The sequence below is a fragment of the Gouania willdenowi genome, chromosome 12 (genome assembly GCF_900634775.1).
Source record: "Gouania willdenowi chromosome 12, fGouWil2.1, whole genome shotgun sequence".
NCBI classification, from domain to species: domain Eukaryota; kingdom Metazoa; phylum Chordata; class Actinopteri; order Blenniiformes; family Gobiesocidae; genus Gouania; species Gouania willdenowi.
Window position 1 is genome coordinate 32,263,247 of NC_041055.1, and position 27,619 is coordinate 32,290,865.

Sequence of the window (27,619 nt, forward strand, 5' to 3'; positions counted from 1 at the left end):
GTTGAGCGTTTAACTGGTACGGGGGAGGTCTACAGACACCACAAAGGGCAGCGTTCTCTCGTCCTCGCCGCTCTGCTCTGAGCTCCTCACACTCCTCAAACTGTGAGTGCAATCATCAGATAGTGGGAGAGCAAACCGTCCGTCAGCACCTCTAGAAATGGAGTGTTTGTGTGGTGAGACGAGAGCAGACGTCTCCTCAGCGTGAGAGCCTCTGCCGCGTAGCGGGAGCTGCCTCTGCCGATAAGGATTCTCTGAGCTGAAGGAGGACGAGGAGCAGGCGGAGGAGCAGGCGTAGGAGGAGGGGGAGAGGGAGGGGCCTGGGAGCAGGCTTTTCTTCAACATACTGTCTGGACTGATGGTGCCTGCAGTCTCCCTGCAAAGAGAAAGAGAGAATCAGTAGCAGAGAGCGATAGGGATGTAAGGACGTATCCTAAAAACGATACAGTGTTCAACACTCTGATTAAACAATGTAAACAATAGGGGGCGCTGTGGCTGTTTTAGTGACACTTGTTTTAACGTTGGCTGAACCAAGAGCAGCGGCAGGAAAAGAGCTTTAATCAGACCAAAAAAAGAAGACCTGACCCAAACCACAATGAAGCCAATGTCTCTTTAAGCCTAAACCTGCTTCAACCAGACACTATTCACATCTGTGCGCGCATGGAGAATATACCGAGCTTTTATGCGCCTTTCTCGCGCTAATCTAAATACATCACCTGATTTACCGCAGGATCAAAACACGACCTGAGCTCGTAAAATAACCATCAAAATTATGCCTGAACCGTCAGCACAAAGTGACACGCACGCACCGACACAAGTACAAATACAGACGCACACGCAAAGATGCATGTGCACACCGACGCACACGCACGCACACATCGGCACATGCACGTATGGGGAGTGGATCACTTCTACATTCATATGCACCAGTCTATCGAACGCGTACCCTGCGCCTGCACATCTGATCTACATTTCCCATAGACTTAGAATGGCTAGACAGGCACAATGCACAAGTCACGTCTGTAATGTGTGCTTAACGTGTTAACACGTCTGCAGATGCTGTACATACACATTAAAGCGTATACACACCTGGATGTACACCTAACAAACATAAATATATCAGTCACACATAGATGCAGGTGTAGCGTGAGTGAAGCTATAGCGATCATGTGACCTTCACTATGTAGCACCGTCTGCGTGACATGTAAACAAATATTAGGCATCCAGGCGAGCAGGCGTGTACATGCGTGCAAGTCAGTAAGTTAGATGTTACGTAGACGGTGCTTCATAGTGAAGGTCACATGATCACTATAGCTTCACTCACACACACCTGTGTCTACACTTAACTACTGACATTAGGTAAGTTTAGTGAAAGTTAGACACGTACACGTGTGTTAGACTGGTGTGTGTGAATTTAGAATGGATCCACCCCCATACGCGTGCATACAGACACACATGGAGATAAATTAAGAACTGTAGAGTTTATTTTAGTTTATGAGTTCAAACGGTTTGTAAGAAGGTTATAAGAAGAAAATATATCAGTTAAGAAAATTCTTGACAATTTAAATATAGAAAAATAATTTGTATTTTGACTAAAAACAATGATTATGTATTCAAATTGAAAGGAGTTGAGTGCATCATTACATCCCAATCTTTGATCTTTTTTTAAAATCAGTGAATGATGATGATGATGATGAAGATGAAGAGAATAAGTGCAGCGCTGCGTGTGGAGACACTCAGAGGAGAGAGAGGAGGATGAGGGAAGATCAATAGGAGTGATAGAGATCTACTTACATGGATGGGGAGCATTTACAGATGAAGGTATGAGGCTCTGGAGGGAGGAAGAGGAGTAAGAAGAAGGTTTAGGAACAAAAGGTAAATAACTAAAGTTACAATAATTAATCAAGCACTAATGAGAAACTACAGTAATTAGTGAGTAATGAGTGAGTGACATCCAGATGTTTTACAGCTGCAGCATCTGTCCAGACTGGATCCACTAAATGATGATATAGATCACAGTGGGAGTCTCTACCTTCTTCCTTTCTCTCCCCACGCCGCCGCCGCCGCCGCTTCCTCCCGTGACTGATGAAACAGGCCACGCCCACCAGCAGGACCAGCGCCAGCAGCATGAAGCCCACGCCACTTAGAACTCCCGCTAGTAACGGTTCTGGGACCGAGTCCTGGAGCTGGGACGTGGACGGGTAGACCTCCATCCCTAAAGAAGAAGAAGTTATTTTTTTAGTCCTTTTTAGTGTTTTTAGAGTCATTGTGTGGCTCTTTTACATATAGTTTTGTCATTCTTTATATTTTTGTTGTGTTTTGCGTCATTTTTATGTATTCTTAAAGCCATTGTATGTATTTTTCTTATTAACTCTTTTATTTTGTGTATTGTTCTGTAATTTTCTACATTTTTCTGAGTCGTTTTGTGTATTTCTGCTGTTGTTTTGAGTATGTCTGTCATTTTCTGTCCTTTTATTGTTCTTGATTTTGTCTATTGCTGCTGTTTTACACATTTTTCTGTCATTTGTTGTCATTTTGTATATATTTTTTGCCACTGTATGTATTTTTGAGTATTTCTATGTATTCTTAAGGCTTTTTCATGTATTTCTTTTTATAATTTGGGACATTTTTCTGATTCGTTTTGTGTATTTCTTCAGTCATTTTGTCTATTGTGGCTGTTTTACATATTATTCTCTCATTTGTTGTCTTCCTATATATTTTTGTCATTCTCTTTTCATTTTGTGTATTTTTCTGTATGTTTTTCTGAGTTATTTTATGCGTTTCTGCTCTTGTCTTTAGTATCTGTTTATTTGTGCGTTTACATCCCTCCATATTCAGTCTACGCTCCTTCCTCATGTCCTCTGTAATGAACGCTGACCTCTGACCTCTGGGCATCACACAGATGTCCTTAACATTCAGACTCGTACTAATGTTGGACCTCATTACACCACAGCGGCGTTGTGTTCTGGGATCCAGTCTCTTCACTACGTTTCATGGATATGAGATTTAGAAATCTTTCCAACATCAGCATTTTACAAACACATTGTTTACACTGAGAGGCAGAATGTGCTTTGTTAATGTGTTATTTCTAATCAAGCCTACGCGGCGACTGGGAAACTAATGCGTTTGATGGAATAATGTTGTGAAACAAAAGTGCTACGAAGACATCAGGAAGGATGAGAAAAGCTGCAGGCGGTGGAGCTCTGTTCATATCACACTAAGTTTGGTTGAGTTGGGAAAATTGATTAAAGTTTGGAAAAAAACAAATGTCTAGAAGCACCAAGTCTATGACAGCAGATTGGGAACCATCGTTTCACTATGAACACAACACTGTTAACATGTATATGGTTCTCTAGAGAGGTGCAGTTTTGCACATACGGCTCACGTTGCATTTAATACAAAAGGGATCCTCCAGAATTTACAAGTTTGGCCTAAAATCTTCTAAATGTCCTTATTAGTAGATCTATGTCTAACTAATTACATTATTAGGCACCGTATCATTTAAAATGCTTTTAAAAACAAGACTACTTACAGTTTTAGAGCCTGTGTTCCTCCATCTTGAAATCACATGATTGATGATGTCACACGGCCCCACTGCCTGTAAACATCCCATTGTTTTCTATTGGAGTGAAACATTCAGCCTGATTTTTACATCATTTAACAGCTTTTTCAGTCAAAATAACAATTGTTCTGCTTTTTGTTGCTGTAAATAATCAGGAAAAGTTAAAGGTGTCAATGTAACACTCTTTTGTTTAGAGAAAGATCTGTGGCCATAGGGGGCGACAGTTCCAACTCTGAGGTTTGGTCGTAGACAATGAAGCAGAGAAGAAGAGCTCTCCTCAGGGACCTTTACTCTCCCTTAAACAGTGCGTTGACACGCTCTGGTGGCTGAAGTTAGAGAGTAATCATGGACTGTTGAAGGACTACCACCCAAAAGTTGGTCTATCCTCAGGGTTTGTGTCTTCAACAGTCTGTGATTACTCTCTCACTTCAGCCACCAGAGCGTGTCAACACACTGTTTAAAGGAGAGTAAAGGTAGAAATCTTCTTCATTGTCTACTACTAAACTGTAGATTTTTTTTTTAAACTGTTTTTACCCTCTTTCTGTAAACAAAAGAGGTTTACATCAACATATTTAACTTTTCCTGTTTTTTTTAAAGCAACCAAAAGAAACACAAGTTGTTATTTTGACTGAAAAATCAACTAAATGATCTAAAAAGCTGGTAAATGATGTAAAAATGTGACATCATCAGTCACATGATTTCAAGATGGAGGAACACAGGCTCTAAAACTGTAAAGTAGTCCTGTTTTTAAAAGCATTTTAAATGATTATGTGGTGAAAAAATAATGTGTTTTGTTAGACATAGATCTACTAATAAGGATATTTTAAACATTTTCAAGCTAAACTTGTTAAAAACAGTGGAAAATCCCTTTTAAATTTTCCAATCACCACGTCCTAGATCTTCAAAACATGGTCTGACTGAGACAGAATTCACATAAATACACGAATGTCTGTGTCATTTGTGGCTTTCCACTACATTTTTTCAGGTAGGATGTCAGAAAATCTAGGTGGGGGGGGGGGGGGGGGGCACATGAACAGGAAAGAAATCAAGGTTTGAAAACCGACACGTTGAATGAACCCCAACCTGCTGCTGATCACCTACCCACAGTGGAGACATTGACTGATGGGACCGCGCTCGCTCAGCATTTCCCCAACACGAGACAGAAGCCTCAGCTCGTACACGCAGTCCTGAGACACACACACACACACGCGCGCACACACACACACACACGCACACACACACACACACACACACTTTGTAAACACAATGCTAATGGCGGTGATTTGAATTGGTGGAGGAGGCGATGGAACGGCCAGAGGAGACAAAGCAGCGTGGCTCGGAGTGAAAGATGACACAGAAAGTGATGACGGTGTGTTGTAGACGTAGAAAAGAAAAATGATGGAGCTTTCCATCCATAGAGAGAAACGTTACCCTCCACTGCTCATTGTAGTCGACTAAAAGTTAGGTTTTTAAGTGACAATAACCAGGATATCACTAATTAGAAATATAAGTGAAAAAAAACTCAATCAAAAATATATTATTTTCTATTTTTTCCAAAAACTAAACTATAATGTTCACATAGGACGAAATCCTATCAAAACAATGTATCTAATTACGTCTTATATCAGGTTGATCAATGGTCATTAAAGCTTAAAAAATGCTTTTCATCGACTATGTGTGTAACAGTTTAGGAAAAACTAAAATCTTAATGTATTTAGTTCAGCAGTTCTCAACCTTGGGGTCAGGACCCCATTTGGGTCAAGAGACACTGGGAGGGGGTCACCAGATGCCTTCAAGAAACTAAAAATACTTTTTAAACAATTTCAGCTAATTTTTCCTTTTTTTTTCCTTTTCTGCAACTTCACCAAACTTTCCACATTTTAACCTATTTTTATCAGTTTTTCTTTGCATTTTTACTACATTTCTCCCATTTCTGACACTTCTACATCACATTTCAAAGCCTTTTCTGCACATTATTCCACTTTCCAGACATGTTCAGCACTTATAAACCACTTTAAACCACTTTTACACCTAATGTCACATATGTTGACCTATTATTGTCATTTTTAACCCTCTTTTCACCAGATTTCATGATTATTTTAGCTAATTTAACCACATTCACCATTTGTTATTCCCATTATTTTCCAGTTAAAACTAATTGTTCCAATATTTACACTTTGAACCCTTTTTTCTGCTTTTGTCCACTCTTATGTGCAACTTTTAACCAATTTCTGTGGTTTTTAAATCCCATTTCAACACCTTTTCCACCATTTTTGGTCACTTTGAACCCATTTTATTTGTGATTAAAACAAGGATTTCCATCTTTAAGATGACTGTATACTTGATAAGTAAATAATTTGGCGTCATGACTAAATTCGGACTAGAACTAAATCTAAATAAGTTGTCAGAATCAAAGCCGATACCTTGTTCAGACCTGGAACCATCATTTCTGTGGCGTTGGGCGCTGATGTTGTAGTCCACATTAAGCCACGCCCCCTGATCGGTTCGTGACTGGAGGACGAAGGCTGAGATGGGGGCCTGTTGGTGGGCTCTGGGATGGGACCAGTGCAGGATGACGCCTGCTGAGCCCCGGGTGGCCCTCAGCGTCTGTGGAGGCTGGGGTGGGGCGTGGCCTCAGAGGAGGATCTGCAGCAGAGACAGAGAGGTGTTCACCTGTTTTACCTGTTACTGTTTAGACTCCAACGCCTCTCAGAGAGAAGTGGATCAGTTCAAAGGCAACTTTCTAAATGTCCAATCAGTGAGCTAATGCTAATGCTAAATGTTTAGGGTTTATTTCAGCAGGTATCCCACATGTTCTCATGCATCTGTGTTTGTTTCCAGCTCATAGAAAGCTGCTCTCTACAGCGGTGTACGGTCCAATTAGTATCTAAATAATCTGGTGACTGACTGTGACAGTGTTGCTGGTACGAGGCAAACAAAAGATGATCAAATGTACGATTAGATACTTTTACAAAAATAATTACACAGCTTTTGCGAGGCCAGTAAAATATATTTAACATCAACACACACAGAAGTTGATCACAAGAAACGAGGAGCACCAGTAGATCCATAACACCACTTTAACTCTCGAGGACCAAACGTGTTCCTTCTGTTTATTCACTGTTTTAAACTCTCAATATCTTAGTTAAAGTTTAACTGTATAAACTTTGGACGAGTTTTATTTTTTTGTCATGTTCATAATTCAATGATTATTGCAACATGTATAGAACAGGAGATTTAAATCTACCCACACTCTTTGAGTTCCAGACTGATTTGGTTCCATTGATTTTTGTTTATGTCCATCATTAATTTATAGACGATTCCTTTACAAGAAACAACAGGAATCTATGAAAGCTCACCTGTACTGGATTATTATTATTATTATTATTATTATTATTGTTATTACCTGTACTGTAAAGTATCCAGGGATTTATTTCACTCACGGTACACATTATTATTTTGGATAAAAAATTACTGAATCGCTTCGGATCGAATCGTTCTAAATATTCATGAATGGAATGAATAAAACTAATCGTGATAGAAATAACGAGTAGAGAACATCACTGACCTAAAGTACGTGAGGTGACAATGTCGCTGAAAGGTCCCGTTCCGATCCTGTTCTGGGTCAGAACACTGAACTGGTACCGGGTCGCAGGGGTCAGACCTTCCACTTGGAACGTGGTCCCAGAAGAGGATGGAACCAGCATTGAAAACCAGTCCTGCTTCCCACCACCACCACCATCACCACCATCATCACCACCATCACCATCGCTCCCTGAGATCTTCTTCACCCTGAGGAGAACAAAAGGATGAACGGGGCTCAGTGGGAGTTGGGTTTCATCAAACATGACAGAAAAGTAGGTTTCATTAATGATTCATGTGCATGAGACGAGCAGCAGTGACAGCTAGTAGCAATCCCTGCTAACGCTCTGATGTTCCACTCATGTTCTACATCTCACATTATGTTCAGACACGTGTTCACAGCTTCAACCATTGAAAAACCATCATTAAATTATAGATAAATATTAAATAGAAATAACTGAAATAATAAAAACAAATCAAAGTAACAAATAAAACTAAACATAAACGTGAGCCTTTAACTATAGCGCAAATATCCTGGGTTTTCATTGGTTGTCATGTTCATTTTGGACTGAACAGCCAATAGGAAGCCTCGGTCAGTTCAAACGTATCATGTATTATTATTTCTGTAACTCGTTAACTAGTGCTTATTGTTCCCTACACTAGTACGTTAGTATATACTTTTACCATTACTAGTTCACTAGTACTGCTGTTGCTGATTGATTTACTAGTAGATATATTATTTCTACTAGTTCAGTAGTAAACATGTTGGGTTAAACTATATTACTACTAGTATATTATTTCTACTAGTTCAGTAATAAACATGTTGGGTTAAACTATATTTACTAGTAGTTATATTATTTCTACTAGTTCAGTAATAAACATGTTGGGTTAAACTATATTTACTAGTAGTTATATTATTTCTACTAGTTCAGTAATAAACATGTTGGGTTAAACTATATTTACTAGTAGTTATATTATTTCTACTAGTTCAGTAGTAAACATGTTGGGTTAAACTATATTTACTAGTAGATATATTATTTCTACTAGTTCAGTAATAAACATGTTGGGTTAAAATATATTTACTAGTAGATATATTATTTCTACTAGTTCAGTAGTAAACATGTTGGGTTAAACTATATTTACTAGTAGTTATATTATTTCTACTAGTTCAGTAGTAAACATGTTGGGTTAAAATATATTTACTAGTAGTTATATTATTTCTACTAGTTCAGTAATAAACATGTTTACTACTGAACTAGTAGATATATTATTTCTACTAGTTCAGTAGTAAACATGTTGGGTTAAACTATATTTACTAGTAGTTATATTATTTCTACTAGTTCAGTAGTAAACATGTTGGGTTAAAATATATTTACTAGTAGTTATATTATTTCTACTAGTTCAGTAATAAACATGTTGGGTTAAACTATATTACTAGTATTATATTATTCTACTAGTTCAGTAATAAACATGTTGGGTTAAACTATATTTACTAGTAGTTATATTATTTCTACTAGTTCAGTAGTAAACATGTTGGGTTAAACTATATTTACTAGTAGATATATTATTTCTACTAGTTCAGTAATAAACATGTTGGGTTAAACTATATTTACTAGTAGATATATTATTGTACTAGTTCTAGTATAAACATGTTGGGTTAAACTATATTTACTAGTAGATATATTATTTCTACTAGTTCAGTAGTAAACATGTTGGGTTAACCTATATTTACTAGTAGTTATATTATTTCTACTAGTTCAGTAATAAACATGTTGGGTTAAACTATATTTACTAGTAGTTATATTATTTCTACTAGTTTAGTAGTAAACATGTTGGGTTAAACTATATTTACTAGTAGATATATTATTTCTACTAGTTCAGTAGTAAACATGTTGGGTTAAACTATATTTACTAGTAGTTATATTATTTCTACTAGTTCAGTAATAAACATGTTGGGTTAAAATATATTTACTAGTAGATATATTATTTCTACTAGTTCAGTAGTAAACATGTTGGGTTAAACTATATTTACTAGTAGTTATATTATTTCTACTAGTTCAGTAAAAACATGTTGGGTTAAACTATATTTACTAGTAGTTATATACTAGTTCAGTAAGTAAAAACATGTTGGGTTAAACTATATTTACTAGTAGTTATATTATTTCTACTAGTTCAGTAGTAAACATGTTGGGTTAACCTATATTTACTAGTAGTTATATTATTTCTACTAGTTCAGTAGTAAACATGTTGGGTTAACCTATATTTACTAGTAGTTATATTATTTCTACTAGTTCAGTAGTAAACATGTTGGGTTAAACTATATTTACTAGTAGTTATATTATTTCTACTAGTTCAGTAATAAACATGTTGGGTTAAAATATATTTACTAGTAGTTATATTATTTCTACTAGTTCAGTAATAAACATGTTGGGTTAAACTATATTTACTAGTAGTTATATTATTTCTACTAGTTCAGTAGTAAACATGTTGGGTTAACCTATATTTACTAGTAGATATATTATTTCTACTAGTTCAGTAATAAACATGTTGGGTTAAACTATATTTACTAGTAGTTATATTATTTCTACTAGTTCAGTAATAAACATGTTGGGTTAAATATATTTACTAGTAGATATATTATTTGTACTAGTTCAGTAGTAAACATGTTGGGTTAACCTATATTTACTAGTAGATATGTTATTTCTACTAGTTCAGTAGTCAACATGTTGGGTTAAACTATATTTACTAGTAGTTACATTATTTCTACTAGTTCAGTAGTAAACATGTTGGGTTAACCTATATTTACTAGTAGATATGTTATTTCTACTAGTTCAGTAGTCAACATGTTGGGTTAAACTATATTTACTAGTAGTTATATTATTTCTACTAGTTCAGTAGTAAACATGTTGGGTTAAAATATATTTACTAGTAGTTATATTATTTCTACTAGTTCAGTAATAAACATGTTGGGTTAAACTATATTTACTAGTAGTTATATTATTTCTACTAGTTCAGTAGTAAACATGTTGGGTTAAACTATATTTACTACTAGATATATTATTTCTACTAGTTCAGTAGTAAACATGTTGGGTTAAACTATATTTACTAGTAGATATATTATTTCTACTAGTTCAGTAGTAAACATGTTGGGTTAAACTATATTTACTAGTAGTTATATTATTTCTACTAGTTCAGTAATAAACATGTTGGGTTAAATATATTTACTAGTAGATATATTATTTCTACTAGTTCAGTAGTAAACATGTTGGGTTAACCTATATTTACTAGTAGTTATATTATTTCTACTAGTTCAGTAATAAACATGTTGGGTTAAACTATATTTACTAGTAGTTATATTATTTCTACTAGTTTAGTAGTAAACATGTTGGGTTAACTTATATTTACTAGTAGTTATATTATTTCTACTAGTTCAGTAATAAACATGTTGGGTTAAACTATATTTACTAGTAGATATATTATTTCTACTAGTTCAGTAATAAACATGTTGGGTTAAACTATATTTACTAGTAGATTTATTCTACTAGTTCAGTAGTAAACAGTTGGGTTAAACTATATTTACTAGTAGTTATATTATTTCTACTAGTTCAGTAATAAACATGTTGGGTTAAACTATATTTACTAGTAGTTATATTATTTCTACTAGTTCAGTAATAAACATGTTGGGTTAAACTATATTTACTAGTAGTTATATTATTTCTACTAGTTCAGTAATAAACATGTTGGGTTAAACTATATTTACTAGTAGTTATATTATTCTACTAGTTCAGTAGTAAACATGTTGGGTTAAACTATATTTACTAGTAGTTATATTATTTCTACTAGTTCAGTAATAAACATGTTGGGTTAAAACTATTTTACTAGTAGTTATATTATTTCTACTAGTTCAGTAATAAACATGTTGGGTTAAACTATATTTACTAGTAGTTATATTATTTCTACTAGTTTAGTAGTAAACATGTTGGGTTAACTTATATTTACTAGTAGTTATATTATTTCTACTAGTTCAGTAATAAACATGTTGGGTTAAACTATATTTACTAGTAGATATATTATTTCTACTAGTTCAGTAATAAACATGTTGGGTTAACATATATTTACTAGTAGTTATATTATTTCTACTAGTTCAGTAGTAAACATGTTGGGTTAAACTATATTTACTAGTAGTTATATTATTTCTACTAGTTCAGTAATAAACATGTTGGGTTAAACTATATTTACTAGTAGTTATATTATTTCTACTAGTTCAGTAATAAACATGTTGGGTTAAACTATATTTACTAGTAGTTATATTATTTCTACTAGTTCAGTAATAAACATGTTGGGTTAAACTATATTTACTAGTAGTTATATTATTTCTACTAGTTCAGTAGTAAACATGTTGGGTTAAACTATATTTACTAGTAGTTATATTATTTCTACTAGTTCAGTAATAAACATGTGGGTTAAACTATATTTACTAGTAGTTATTATTTCTACTAGTTCAGTAATAAACATGTTGGGTTAACATATATTTACTAGTAGATATATTATTTGTACTAGTTCAGTAATAAACATGTTGGGTTAAACTATATTTACTAGTAGTTATATTATTTCTACTAGTTCAGTAATAAACATGTTGGGTTAAACTATATTTACTAGTAGTTATATTATTTCTACTAGTTCAGTAATAAACATGTTGGGTTAAACTATATTTACTAGTAGTTATATTATTTCTACTAGTTCAGTAGTAAACATGTTGGGTTAACATATATTTACTAGTCAGGGCAAAAAAAAGCTTAAACTAGCGAGCATGCTAACAAGTTTATGCTTTTTTTTAGTCAGTTTTTCAGCTTTCCTGTCACACAATTGTATCAATGATGAACTAAGAGACATTAATCAAGTGGTTCCCAATCTTTCTGGGCCGTGACCCCATTTGGTGACCCCAGAAACACTTTTTCCTTCTTCCATAATTAGTTTTTGATAATATTTGTTCAAATTAGCTCTATTTTCATATTAACTAGATTTTTTTTTGTGGTGAAATTTAAAGTATGGAATACAGTTGTTTAAGACTATATGGGTGTTTTAATTAGAAATATTAATTAATTAAAAAACTTACTTTTAATCAATATTTTTTTTGTCTTTTCATGTTTTCTTGGACGGGATGAAACTGAAATGTGATTTCGTTGCTCTGTAACATGTGCAATGACAAATAAACATCTCATCATCTCATCATTTAAGACATTTTAGGCCACGCCCACATGGGGTCACGACCCTAAGGTTGAAAACCACTGCCTTAATCACATTACAGTAGAGCTGTGTATTGCCATGAATCTGACGATACGATTGACAATTTGCGTGTCACAATGCGATATAATGACATATTTCACCTTCATAACTACAAAATGGTATAAAATACAATTTATTTATTTATCTATGTTTAACTTGTGAGAACAAGTAAATATAATTCAACTACAAATAGCAAAAACAAGTGTTATGTTTATCAAACTGACAAATTACATTTTTCTAAAAAGTTTAACTTTTGCTTCTACAACAGATTCTGTTCAGTTCTTAAATTCCAGTATATTTGATGAAAATAAAGAGCGATTACCTCATAGAGGAGTGAGGTAGTTTAACCAGGTCTGATGGTGCGTTCACTGACACCTAGTGATCAGGAGTTTACGTGATATGCAGATTTTAAATCGTTTTTTCGAATGAAAAAGTCGATTCGGACACTTTTTAGATCGATATGATAATCACGCGAAACTATGAGATATCGCGATATTTCGCCGAATTGATTTTTTTCTTACACCCGCGGCTCTGTATTTATTAATCGGCTGCTTTACTTTTCCCATTATTGGAGCTATTCATATTCATATCTGCTGTTCTTCTTCTACTGCGACCATGACCCATTTCTCTCACAGGGGGCGTTATCTGATGAGGCGTTATATCTGATCAGGCGTTCCCAGGGCGACGCTGGGCTAAAGATTTGTGTTCAGATACGTTTTTCTGCTCCACTTCAGCTGCATTATCTGAAAAAGCACATTATTGATGTCTGTTTTATCACATGAGGAACTATCTGGTCTTCTAATAAATAAATCCTACTTATCTGTGCTTTAGTCAATAAAAACATGCATCATGTTCTGCTCTGTCAACGCAACGCTTTAGAAAGAAAACATCTCCACCCCATCGCAGCATTTATTGTGGGAACTGCCAACCACTGATAACACAAATTAATTCCTTGTTCTGAAAATCCATAGTGCAATAGTGGTGCTTGTCAATGGTCGCCATGGTTACAGTCCCGATAGAAAGTACGAGAGGCTTCACTTTTACTTTCACTTCACCCACCACCAAAGTGAAAAAGTCTGAGCGGATCCTCCATCAAAGCCCGGCTGCCAGGAAACGTTGGCCTGATTCACCCCCGGAGAGACGGAGAGAATAGAGGACGAGTGGGGGCTGGTTCCTGATGGAGAGATGGAGAGAGAAGTGGATGGTTAGCTGCCAAACACTCCAACAAGGTGATAAAGCTGACGATCACAGGCCATGATGTCACACATCACTTTAAAGATTGAAACTGGAGAACGTCTACATTTTAGGACATCCTCCGGTCTCAGAGTGAGATATCAGGAAAACCTCTGTCATTGGTCAGACCAAACGCCGTCAAATGAAATGGCCTCAGGCTTCAAAATAAAAGTCATCAGCTTCGATGGCCTCACGCCATAAAACACGACGTGGTGTTTTTTTTCCAAGGAACAGGAAGTACACATGAAGAAGTAAGTTATAAACGCTGTTCTTAAGATATATCATAAACATATTGTTTCATTAATGAATACATAGTTAAATGTATTCAATCTTTGATATCTCTTAACTTCTAGGTTCCTAAAGTGGGGTAAAATTCAGACACATTTGACTGTAGGGCTACACTGTATATGAGATTAGATGATGATATTTAAAGTGTGCAGCAGTAGGAGGTACATGGGTTCAGGTTAAAGGTCTGAAGGGGAAATACTGTCTTAAACTTTCAAAATAAATAGAAATTAACAGCACATATTAACGAAAATACAACTTCATGTCACGTTTTACGACCTGAGGCGTTATTTTTTAGGCTGTTTTTTCTGATGACTTTTATTTTGAAGCCTGAGGCCGTTACATCTCATGGAGGTTTTGCTGAGTCATGATACCAGACTCTGAGACCTGAAGAAGTCCTAACATCTACACCGTACTGGAGAGGAGAGCTCATGGAATAAGATGAAACACGTAGACAGGACTCACCGAGGACGTCCACCTGAGTGTCGGCGGTTACCGTGGCAACGCGGTTGGACACGCCGCACCTCCACGTCCCCTGGTGCTCCTTCAGGAGAGGCTGCAGCAGCAACGAACCGTTGGGCTCCACGAAGTAGGACACGAGAAGACCAGGGTCCACCTGAACCACCCCAAGAAAGACATGAGGAATAAAACATTAAAAGATTAGCATCAGAGCGTTAGCATCTGTTAGCTAACACGTTCCTCTCTACGACATCGTTAGACCGGTTACTCAATAAAACACACAAAACATGGCCTCCATCATGTTAACAACCCTACACAGCTCTACATACAGGACGGACGGACGGATGGATGGACGGATGAATGGATGGATGGATGGATGGATGGATGGAAGAATGGATGGATGGATGGATGAATGGATGGAAGAATGGATGGATGGATGGATGGATGGATGGATGGATGGATGGAAGAATGGATGGATGGATGGATGGATGGATGGATGGATGGATGGATAGACATTGGAGTGTGTAGAAGTGCCGGATGGATCAATGGTGAGAATATGTGTGTACATACAGTATATGTGTATGTGTCTGTGTGTGTATTTGTGTACATATATTTGTGTGAATATGTAGAGTTTGTGTGTATTTATTATTATTTTTGCTCCAGTTGACTTTAATTGACGTCTCTGTGTATATATATATATGTGTGTGTATATATGTGTCGTTATGTGTGTATATACAGTATGTGTGTACCTTGGTCAGGCTGACTTTGATGTCTGTGTGTGTGTGTGTCTCTATATATATATATATATATACACACACACAATATATATATAATATATAATATATATAATAAATGTGTATGTGTGTACCTTGCTCCAGCTGACTTTGACTGACGACTGTGTGCGTCCCTGACAGGCGATGCTGAGGGATCGACCGACCCACTGCTGGTAGTGTTTGTGAGGGGCGATGCTGAAGGACGGAGCTTCCTATTGGTGGAGAGAACCAGGAAGACTTTAGCTCTTCTTCCTCTTCTATGATTACAGAATTATTACTGAACAAGATTATGTTAATAAGCAGAATTAGACACACAGTTAACTTCCATTATAGTGTGAGCATCCACGCTAACGCTAACACCGCGCTCACACTGCAGAGGAAAGGTCAGTAAAAGGCCATTTTTGATTGCGTGATGCTAATTATAATCCATGCACAGTGGCAGGTTGACTGGCTCTGAGCTGCAGTGCATGATGGGATACGAGGCTTGAGCAGCGTGAGGCCAGCACTGACCTGTAGGATGACATGTGTGGGCCCTGATGGACCCATGCTGCTGCGTAGCTGTTGTAGGGAGTGCACGTGTACACGCCCGCTGCATCGTCATTAACCGTAGCCATGAACAGAAAACCTCCTGGTCTTAAAGTCCAGCCTGGAAACTGTGGAAAGAAAAGCACTAATTTCCTTATACTTTTACATTGATTTTATTCTATGATGCTGTTGTTTATTCTTGCATGTATTATGTGTTTTTGCACTGAAACTAGGGGTGTACATTGTCATGAATCTGACAGGATACGATACATCCACATGCTAAACAATACCATCGCAATAGCAATAATCAGAATCAGCTTTATGTGTCATTGCACGTTACAGAGCAACACATTTTCATTGACGTTCAATCCCGTCCAAAGACACATGAGAAGACAATCACATATAACATGGGAGGACAGGGGCGGGAAAAACTGTGGGTCGCCACAAGAGTGGGGCCCCGTATTTAGATGAAAAGTGGGAGGCGTTAAAAATAAGCCCTTTACAATAATGTACAAAATGGTTTGAAATACTATTTATCTTATTTTATTCAAACTTGTGTTTGAATGGTAGCGAACTGTAATTCAAGCAAAATCATAAAAAACAAGTGGAATGTTTATCAACATATTTACATTTTTCAAAAAAGTTAAACTTTTGCTTCTACAACAGATTCTGATTCTGTTAAGTTCTTAATTTTTTGTTTAAAAAACATAGCTAAAAAATTAGATTATGACATTTTTTGGATCGATACGATAATTGCGCTGTGAAATATCGCGATATATCGCCAAATAGAGTTTTTCTTACGCACTTTACTGAAACGGTCCACATGTATTTTAGTTATACTGATGTATAAAGACAATAAATATTCAGATTATATTTCAGTTTTGACCTTAATTAATGCATTTAATTGTAGGTTTTAATGCTTTAATCAGTTTCACTGTTAAAAAATTATCATATGACGTCAAATTAGATTTTTATATATTTCAAATATTTTCTTTTTTGCTGATCTTTCTTTTTTTATTCAAATTAAAATTAATGTTTAATCTTACCTTTACTTTTGTTAGGGCTGGGACTTTAATTGCGATTTATTAATTACAGAAAGATGACTTACTAAAAAAACATTTTTTTAAATTGAAATTAAAAATCATGTTTAATCTTACCTCTATTATTTTTTATGTAAAGTTTGGGGTTTAGCGTCTCATTTATGGACGAATAATAAGGCCACGCCTACTCACTGCTGGTCTCAGAACCTCCAGTACTAGACTCACTCCTCCAACGCAGGGGTTCTAAACCTCGGGGTCAGGACCCAAATTGGGATTACGAGAAACTAGGAGGAGGTCACCAGATGCCTTCGAGGAACTAAGAATATTTTTGGACAATTTGAGCCCTTTTTGCTTTTTTTGTTAAAATGATTTTTCTGCAACTACACAAAACTTTCCATATTTTAACCTATTTTCATCACTTTTTCTTGCCATATTTTTGCTCCTTTTAATGTATTTTTGCTACATTTCTCCCATTTCTGACACTTTTACATCACATTTCAATGACTTTTCTACACATTTTTTCCACTTTCCAGACATGCTCATCACTTATAAACCATTCTACCACTTTTTCACCTAATGTCACATATGTTGACCCATTATTGTCACTTTTAACCTCTTTTCACCAGATTTCATTATTATTTTTGCCAATTTAACCACATTCACATTTGTCATGACCATTATTTGCCAGTTTAAACTAATTGTTCCAATATTGACACTTTGAACCCTTTTTTATTACTTTTTGTCTGTTTTTATCCACTCGAATTTGAAACTTTAAACCAATTTCTGTGGTTTTTAAAATACCATTTCACCATCTTTTCTACCATTTTTTGGTCACTTTGAACCCATTTTATTTCTGATTAAAACAAGGACTCAGCAATTTTGACCACAAAAATGTTGAAATTATACAGCAAACTAAATTTATAAAACAATCAAGGGGACAAATGAATGTTTGGATTGGACCAGAACAGTGATGATGTCATCAGTGTTTGAATGCTACAGCTTCTAGAGGGAGTGTGCATGTTCTCCCTCTGTCTGTGATGGTTTACCTGCTCGTGTGTCCGTGGAACCTGAGAGCAGCCTGTGAGGCCTCCCTCAGGATTACTGGCTCAGCTTTTAAGATTGACTACATTAAAATAAATGAGAGTGAACTGAGAAACACTTTCATCACTGACAGGAAGAAATATCCTATTGTCCTGAAGGAGACGAGCTCTGCATCTAAAAAACCGTGGATGTAAAGCTCTATCCCAGTGGGATGCAAACTGGTTTCCATTTCTGACGCAACATCATCATCCCTCTCTATTCTTTTCTTACCAGGGAAAGGTCGAGTGCCCTTCCATCCTTTGTCCAGTCCACTCTGAGCAGCGGAGGATTGGCCACGGGACAGGCCACGCCCCCTTCCATCCCTGTAGGAAGGTAGGTTTCCTCAGGCATCTGCAGAGCCTGGGCCGGATCTAAACACAGCACAAGTAACTTAGCAACAGACCATAAAACAGACATTCATCAGTTATTAAATGATTGCATCTGAATAGATTATAATAGACGGTTCACTTCATATTCCATGAGGAGCTTTTTCATTTTGGATTTCATGTTGATAATAAAATTTAAAAAACTGAAAAGATCAAATGCACATTTCTAAAACATTTTCCCTAAATTGGTTCAATGGGTAAAAAAAAGAGAAAAGCAGGAGTGTGAAGGAGGTTCTTCTGATGACAAATAGAGCAGAACATGACAGGAACTGCACTTTGAATGGAACCTGATAGAAATAATATTAATAATAATAACAAGAGGACAGTCATCAACATCCCCCGCCAGATTGGTTCTCATTGTAACTCACAACCTTTTCCTAAATGTCTTAAATCTGAGAACTTAGATGTATACATAAGAAAATATTATCACATCAGAATATCAAATTACTATCTGAAACATTTTCTAAGAAAAGCTGTCCCCTTTGAAGATACCTCAGAGTAAAAAAAATAGGAGAAGGGCAATAACTCCAGAAGATAAAATTACACGCTTCTCATTTTCAAACTCCATCAAGGTATTGATACCCTGAAGCCACACACCAAATGTTATTATCCCATCTTAAACAGTTTCTGAGAAAAACTGTCCCCTTTAACTCGGATGGAGCCCAAACCTATATAATAATAATAATCAAACTATTCTCAGAATCAAATGAGTCAAACTTAAGGTCTGGGGGCCAAATATGACCCATTACAGCATCCAATGAGTCCCACAAGAGAAAGAAAAATGACAGAATACACAAATAAACAACTAATTCAGTCGCTCCAAATACACAAACTCAATGAAACTCCACATTTTCTGCAGAATTCTACGTTTTCCCACGCTTTTATCAAATGATCGCAGTCAGTTTTAATCACAAATTGTGAAAATAACTTTTTCCTCAAAAACAATCCCACAAAATTCCTCTAAAAATAACAAAGTTGGTCACAAATATCAAGGAATTTAGTGTTAAGTGTTTGAGGATGGTACGGCCGTTTAAATGTTGTCCCTCTCCACAGTAAACAAAGGAGAGGGTTTTTAAAATGACTGTAGTTTTCATCACCTTGTGGCTGAGGGGGGGGGGGGGGGGGGGGGGGGGGGGGGGGGGGGGGGGGGGGGGGGGGGGGGGGGGGGGGGGGGGGGGGGGCACAAACAAAGGATTAACCCCGCCCCCACAGCAACAGTTGTTAAAAGCAGTTTGAATGGTTTTAATGCGATTCATCCACAGTTAATATCTATCCGTACAGTAGCGTTTATCAGATGACCCGACATGTTCTCACAAACTCCTAATCAGAATAGATGCTTCAGTAGCCATTTATTGGCTAAAAACAATATATGGCCAAAGGAAACCAGTATGTTGATCAGATGTTGGAATTCCACATCCACAAACATACACCGCTCTGCACTAAAACAAGTCGTTTATAAAATGTTTTAAAATCTGTGATACTGTTATTTGAAGCATGGAGTGCTTTCTTTATAACTTAAACTAGCACATTTAGCAAAAAACCATAGGTCACAGTAATTCCAGAAAGTTCATTTTGGTTTTTTTTCCTCTGTTTCTCTCAAGTCGACGTGTTCCTGAGTCTCTGCTTTTCCCACTAGGGCTGGACGATATTTGGACCAAAACTCATATCTCTATATTTTTTCTCAAAATCACGATGTAAATCTTGATATTTTTATCTCAATAAAGTCTGACCAGAAAGACAATTCTGGGTTCAATTTGCTGATGAAAAATGCCACACAGGCACATTTATAACAAACAGCTGCACAATATGTGTGTGAGTTCTGTAATGTGGCTATGGTTTAGATGAAGGTCTGGGTTAGAACGCACTCAGAAATCCATCTAACTGTGCTTTTCATGTTCTGAGAAATAATGAAGGCAGCGACTCCTAAAACGAGCAACATTAGGTGGAAAAGTGGTGGAAAGGCTTAATTATAAGTGTCCATGGAAATTTGATAGAGAAGTGGCAGAAATGGGAGTAACGTAGCAAAATGCATTAAAAAGAGAAAAAATATGGCAAGAAAAAGTTATAAAAAATAGGTTAAAATATGGAAAGTTTGGTGTAGTTGCAGAAAAATAGTAAAAAAAAATAAAATAAACAAAATGCTCAAATTGTAAAAAAGAACATTTTTAGTTTCTTGAAGTATCTTGATACAAAATAAACTGTAAGAAATATGGCAGAGTTTAAATGAAGAACACAGTTTGACTGTATTCTATGAATGATATTCAATACTTATGATGTGATTTGTACTGTGTGATTGTATACTATTAAAAATATAGATGTATCTCAATATAGACAATATCGTCATTTCCCAAAATAGTTTAGAGGCTTCAGGGGTCGAGTACCGGACCTCAACACGTGTCGCCCTCAGTCACCGTCCCATCGTTATTGAGCAGCTTTCACTGACCAATCAGAGAACTCTAAAAAAAAACCTCAGTCTTCTGTTTTTTGAGTGAATCTGAGCAGCAGCTCTAATCATTTCTATGGGCTTTGATTCAGAGCTGCCACCTCATTAACACCTCAGTAAAAACAACTGCAAACTGTGAAGAAACCCAAGCCGCTCACATCCACACCAACAGCAAATATATAAAAACGCTGATTATCAGGGTGAACACCATCATAACAACCGCCCACTGTTTGTATCAGCTGCATTCCTCTGAATAACTAACTCCACTGTGCACCGTAAACATATGATTTACACCTATTACACGATTATGACCCGCAAACAGCTGACAGCGGAAGAGATGTACTGTTGCTTTAAAGAGATCTTCTACAAACGTGGCCAAAAACCTTTAAAATGTACATATTAAAAGATCTATGTCTAACAAAACACATTAATATGCACCATAATCATTTTATTACCTTTTAAAAATAGGACTACTTTACAGTTTTAGAGCCTGTGTTCCTCCATCTTGAAATCATGTGATTGATGATGTCACACGGCCCCACTGGCTGTAAACATCCCATTGTTTTCTATTGGAGTGAAACATTCAGCCTGATTTTTAGATCATTAGTAGATTTTTACATCATTTAGTAGATTTTTAGATCATTTAGTAGATTTTTACATCATTTAGTAGATTTTTAGATCATTTAGTAGATTTTTAGATCATTTAGTAGATTTTTAGATCATTTAATAGGTTTTTAGATCATTTAGTAAATTTTTCAGTCAAAATAACATGTGTTGTTTTCAGCTGCTCTAAAAAAATAGGAAAAGTTAAAGATGTCGATGTAAACCTCTTTTGTTTACAGAAAGAGGATAAAATCAGTTGTGACCGCACGGAGCGACAGTTCCAGTAGACAATAAAGCAGAGAAGAAGAGCTCTCCTAAGGTACCTTTACTCTGCCTTAAACAGTGCGCTGACACGCTATGGTTGCTGAGAGTAAATCACGGAAAGTGTAGTAATTAGTTATAATTATGATATAATTAAAATTTTAATGAAAAAAATCTGTGGCTGATTTAATTGTAATCAGGTTGAGATAATTGACTTTGTAATTGTAATTAGCATGGAAATTCAATAAAATGTGAACTTTACAATGTAATTAAATGCAAAACTGGGGAATCACGTTACATTTCTATATCTGACACATATGTAGTTAATTATTAAAATCTGTTTCATATCAAGTTACTGCCAGTTCTCTTGAGGAACATTTTCGAGGGGGAAGTCGAGGATTATACCAACATAAAAAAGTATTAATACCAATATAATCATTGATTAGGAAGCCTAACGAGGAAACAAAGAGATGAGAAACTAATTAGATGATAGATAATATTTATTAGTGTATTTTACAGCTGGTCAAACTGACCGTTAGCATTAGAGATGCTAACAGAAAGCTAACACAAGAGGAACATTATGTTTCATGGGCTTATTTATTAAAGACTCAGTAATTGTAATTAATCGTAATTAAACTTTAGTAATTGAGAACGTATTTGTAATTGACTTTAAGAAAAAAATACTAATTGCAAATGGAAAAATGTTGGTCAACGTAATCGTAATTGGATTGTAATTGAACATGGATAATTGAAAACATGATTTAGCTGACACACAAACAACCAGGAAACATTATACTGCAGCGGTTTTCAAAATAAGAGAAAGTAAATGAGAAATATGAAGCTGTTGTGATAGACAGGAAAAGAAGCAGCAACACGTGATAAAATGATCAACACGTACGCATCACGGTGAGGTTTGCTGAGGCGTTAGGAGGCGTCAGGAGGCCATTGGTTGGTACACAGGTGTAATTCCCAGAATCCTCTGGGGTGATATGAGCGATGAGCAGCGTTCCATCCACCATGATCCTCACGCGTGACTTCAAGGCCCTGGGGGGATGGGGGGGGAGAGTAGAGCAGGCTGAGGAGGTAGAGGATGCTGTGTGTAGGAGTTAGTCAGCGCTATGAGCACATGGAGGTGAGGAATGTCTCCTTTTATTTAGAACGCAGAGAAAAACCCACCAGTGCCCACTCACTGTGAACCCAGAGACCACCCCAGGACGCCTCCTTACACATGCACACTAGGTGACACGTGAGATCATTAGCATGCAGGTCACATGACGTGCTAAGTGCTGCAGTTATTTAAGCTCCACTTACTGATATCATTCTACATTAACGGTGAGTGAAATGAAGGAGGTCAAAGATTCCCTGCAGCGCTGCAGCCTCAGCGCTGCTGCTCTTCTGTCTGTGTGGAGATATATATATATATAATATATATATATAACACTCTCTGCATCACTCAGCCTCCAGCCAGAGGCTTTACCCAACAAAACAAACAGTTTGAGGAAATCGCTGGGAGAAAATGTCAAGTTTTACGGTTCCCTGAGAGCGCGACGCCTTTGGCTTTGGAAAGTTTGAACTAAAACATGGAATTCAAACCATAACAAAGATTATGGTCCCATGTTGGTTTAGTATAATTATCTTTTTACATGTCTATAAATACACTCACTGACTTAATATTCCTAAGTGGGAGAAGATGGAAATAACTGAGCTGCTCCTAATTATTCACATTTCAAAAGAAAGAGAAATAAAGTTTAGCCTTAAAAGTGGAGAGTATCAGCATCGTGTACTCACACTAAAGTTAGTATGTAGTGCATTCACAGTAGATAGTATGAATAGATTGAATATGTGAGAAATATCAGGATGTATACTATATGGGGACATTTTTTAAGTATGCACGGTGGGCACACTAGTCAAACTCAACTGTCCCATGATGCATTGGGAGCGTGTTAACAGAAGTTTATTCAGTAGACCAATGGAGGGTTTCTGAAAATGTGTGAAATGTGTTTCCATGAGTTTTATGGATCAAATGAGCACATGTTGATATTCTACGTGGTCACTTTCTCACTTCAAATGTTTTCAGAACTTTCAAAATAAAGGTAGAGAATCAACAGAGATATTTAGCCTCAGTGTGAACAAGGTTTTTAACGCTGGAGGTTCCAGATGCATCTCGGAAAACTTGGAAGTATACTTCAGTGGGAACGCTCATCATCCTAATAATAACTTTATCAACAGTCCTTGATTTACTCGAGAGAGCTCTTCTTCTCTGCTTCATTGTCTACTACCAAAGCTCTGTAAACAAAAGAAGTGTACATCGGCATATTTAACTTTTCTGGTTTTTTTAGAGCAAACATAAGCAGCACAAGTTGTTAGTTTGACTGAAAAAACTGTAAAATGATCTAAAAATCAGGCTGAATGTTTCACTCTATTAGAAAACAATGTGATGTTTACAGGCAGTGGGGCCATGTGACATCATCAATCACATGATTTCAAGATGGAGGAACACAGGCTCTAAAACTGTAAAGTAGTCCTATTTTTAAAAGTTTAATTAAATGAATATGGTGCATAATAATGTGTTTTGTTACACATAAATCTACCAATGAGGACATTTAGAAGATTTTAGACCAAACTTGTATCTGGAGACTTTATTGAGTTACTGGGACATCCTGACAGTAAAACGTTACAGTAATGTAGTTTAGATGTAGTTTCTCAGCGTACCCTAACGCTATATGACAGGATAAGTTTGTATCAAATATAGGTTCTTCACTGGGTTAATGTTGAGGCTAAACAGTGACACCAACAGGCCGTCGTTCACTTTGCTCGTCTGATTATGTTCTCTACATAATAAATAGACAATAAAATAATTGATTATCATCAAACTGACAGCGTTTAACCCTATTATGCATGTGTAAAACTGATAAACATGTTAAAAAACTTGTTTTGGGTTCATTTACTTAAAAAAATCTTAAAACCCTTAAAGAAATCTGCCTTAAAGAGGAAAAAGGAATGTTTCCTCCATGCCAAGCTTTGGATGTGGATAGAACGCAGAACAAAGGAGGTTTATTTGATACGTTGGCAATAATAAAAACATCTTGTCTATTTTTAAAGTGAATAGAGTCGCTGTTCTCCTCATTAAAGCCATGAACAAAATGAGCAGTGACGGGTGTGATGAGCTAATGGAATGGGACAGGTAGGACTAACACCTGCCCAACAGGCTGGGTTTCAAACACTGGTTTAGAGTGGTTCGCTGTCAAATGGATGACACAGTGGGTGTGATGATAAGCTCCTCCTCCCCTCGCCGTTAGGAAATGAATCATCTCAAACAACAGCAGCTTTTTTAGCACAGGGCGTTTTAAGGCAGATTAGATTCCCTTTGGAAGCTTTTAGAAGATGTGGATGAAAAGAATGTCTGAAGGTCTAAAGGTTTCCTCCTCAGGCCCTGAGGGAACGACTCTGTCACACACTGTGAAAGCAACACAACACTCACTATTTTAAACTCTATAATCCTGCATCTCTGCTGCACACACACCATCTTAAACAGATCCTCCTCCGTTTTTACAAGTTTAGCCTAAAATCTTCCAAATGTCTTTATAAGTAGATTTATGTCTAACAAATTACATTATTATACATCAAATATTCATTTAATTACTATTTAAAAATAGGATTACTTTACAGTTTTAGAGCCTGTGTTCCTCCATTTTGAAATCACATGATTGATGATGTCACACGGCCCCACTGCCTGTAAACATCCCATTGTTTTCTATTGGAGTGAAACATTCAGCCTGATTTTTAGATCATTAGTAACTTTTTTAGTCAAAATAACAAATTGTGTTGATTTTGGTTGATGTAAAAAAAAAAAAAAAAACAGGAAAAGTTTAAGATGTCGATGTAAACCTCTTTTGTTTACAGAAAGATGATAAAAACAGATATGACTAAAAAAATCTGTGAGCGCAGCGAGCGACAGTTCTAATTCTGAGGTTTGGTAGTAGACGATGAAACAGAGAAGAAGAGCTCTCCTAAGGGACCTTTACGCTCCCTTAATTAGTGCGCTGACATGCTCTGGTGGCTGAAGTTAGAGAGTAATCATGGACTGCTGAAGGACTCCCACCAAAAACACCTCAGAGCATGTGTGTCTTCAATAATCTGTGATCACCAGAGCGTCAGCTGCACACTTTTTAAGGGGGAGTTAATGTCCCTTAAGAGTCCTTACGTTAAAGATGCTGATGTAAAGCTCTTTTTTTACTGAAAGAGGATATAAACAGTTGTGTTAAATCACAGACTGTTAGAGACGCATACAAACTCTGAGGAGGGAAGTCATTTTGGGAGGAGAGCTCTTCTTCTCTGCTTCATTGTCTACTACTAAACCTCAGAGTTGGAACTGTTGCCCCCTACGATCACAGATGTTTTTGGGTCTGTTTATAACTCCATAAGATCAACCTGATGTATATAAAGCACTGATAATATCCAAACAATACATGACAGGGAGTGAAAATATTTATTTATTTTGTGGAGATTTTGTCAAATAATCTGAGGATTGAACAGGATTTGGAAAAAATAAAAATAGTTTTCTTTCAACAATGTGAGAGTAAAAATAACTTCGATCATGTTTTACAAACATGGGAAAACTGCCAACCTCAGCAAATAATGTAGTTTCATTGAATTTGTGACAAATTCAATGAAACTCTACTTGAATACTTGTTGAAATGTTGTATTTTTTAAAAGTGTATTATTTTGGATGGATGCCAATATATATGTTTGGATATGTTACATTGATTAAAAATTACTCCCAATTTCTGCTTAGTTTCAATAAATAATTACCCTCAAAAGTCTCTACTTTTTTAATATTGCCAAAATTAGCTTCTGTGGAAGTCTACGGGATATTGAACACCCCTTTACAACCCTGTTTATAGATCAACAACTACACTGTTTGATCATTTACACAATGATTCACGCTTTGTCAGATATTTTAAAGACCCGGATTTGGCTCCCGGTCCTTGAGTTTGACTCATGTGGAAACATGACAACACGTGTTAATAAAGGATTTCAAAGTAAAAGCTGGGATTTAAACTGCGAGCTTGTAGATTGATCAATGAGTTTCCTTGAAGCGATGAAGCAGCTCTGATAAATGACTGCCATGACAAATGAACACGTGCACTAACCTTAAAGGATACCTGTATATCTACTAGTAATATTATATTCATGTGTACTGACGACTTGATGAGAAGTTGACCTTCAGGTAGCAGCAGAACATTGTGCGTTTTGTCGTTATAATGTGTTGTTTGGATCAGAGCCCATCTGTGACTCTGCCTACACCCCAAGGTCAAAGAAAGAAGACAATAGTAAAGATCTCATTGTTCCTTTCAACCAGTACATCTGCCAGCTGAAAGCAGCCTATAGCAGCGTATATATATATTTACTGTACAATGGGTGGTAAACACACAGAAACATCACAGAGCCTTTGATGGAGCTCACACACAAAAGGAAATATAACAATCAGCTTTGATACACACGACTGTTCTGAGCTCAAATATCAGCATAAACATAGCATCACGTAAGAAATGCTAACACCAATGCTAACTCAAAAACCTGCAAGCACTTAATATCCACCGTTTTCCAGGAAGTTTACCATTATTTGGGGTATAGTTTATAGTCATCTTAAAGATGGAAATTATTGTTTTAATCACAAATAAAATGTGACCAAAATGGTGGAAAAGGTGGTGAAATGGGATTTTCAAAACCACAGAAATTGCAAATTAGAGTGGCTAAAAAAACAGGCAGAAAAAGTGACAAAAAGGGTTCAAAGTGTCAATATTGGAACAATTAGTTTAAACGGACAAATAGTGGCCATGAAAAATCATCAATGTGGTTAAATTGGTAAAAAAATAATCATGAAATATGATGAAAAGAGGTTAAAAGTGACAATAATAGGAGAACATTAGGTGGAAAGGGTTTATAAGTGATGAACATGTCAGGAAAAAAACGTGTAGATAAGTCATTGAAAAGTGTCAGAAATGGAAGAAATGTAACAAAAATTCATTAAAAGGAGCAAAAATATGACAAAAAAAGTGATGAAAATAGGTTAAAATATGCTATTCTATTTGGTCACTTTC

General features: G+C 36.2%; 1 protein-coding gene across 1 annotated transcript in view; it reads right to left on the minus strand.

Moving 5' to 3' along the window:
- LOC114472956 (protein turtle homolog A-like) overlaps positions 1-27,619 on the minus strand; it is a 38,541-nt gene that overhangs the window by 6,082 nt on the left and 4,840 nt on the right. The window contains 15 exon segments of the mRNA XM_028462275.1: positions 34-373; positions 1,792-1,828; positions 2,030-2,212; positions 4,661-4,694; positions 4,696-4,746; positions 5,983-6,021; positions 6,023-6,192; positions 7,128-7,351; positions 13,490-13,601; positions 14,411-14,561; positions 15,273-15,389; positions 15,688-15,729; positions 15,732-15,830; positions 18,054-18,193; positions 22,414-22,559. Of these exon segments, the coding sequence (XP_028318076.1) occupies positions 34-373; positions 1,792-1,828; positions 2,030-2,212; positions 4,661-4,694; positions 4,696-4,746; positions 5,983-6,021; positions 6,023-6,192; positions 7,128-7,351; positions 13,490-13,601; positions 14,411-14,561; positions 15,273-15,389; positions 15,688-15,729; positions 15,732-15,830; positions 18,054-18,193; positions 22,414-22,559 (1,885 nt within the window).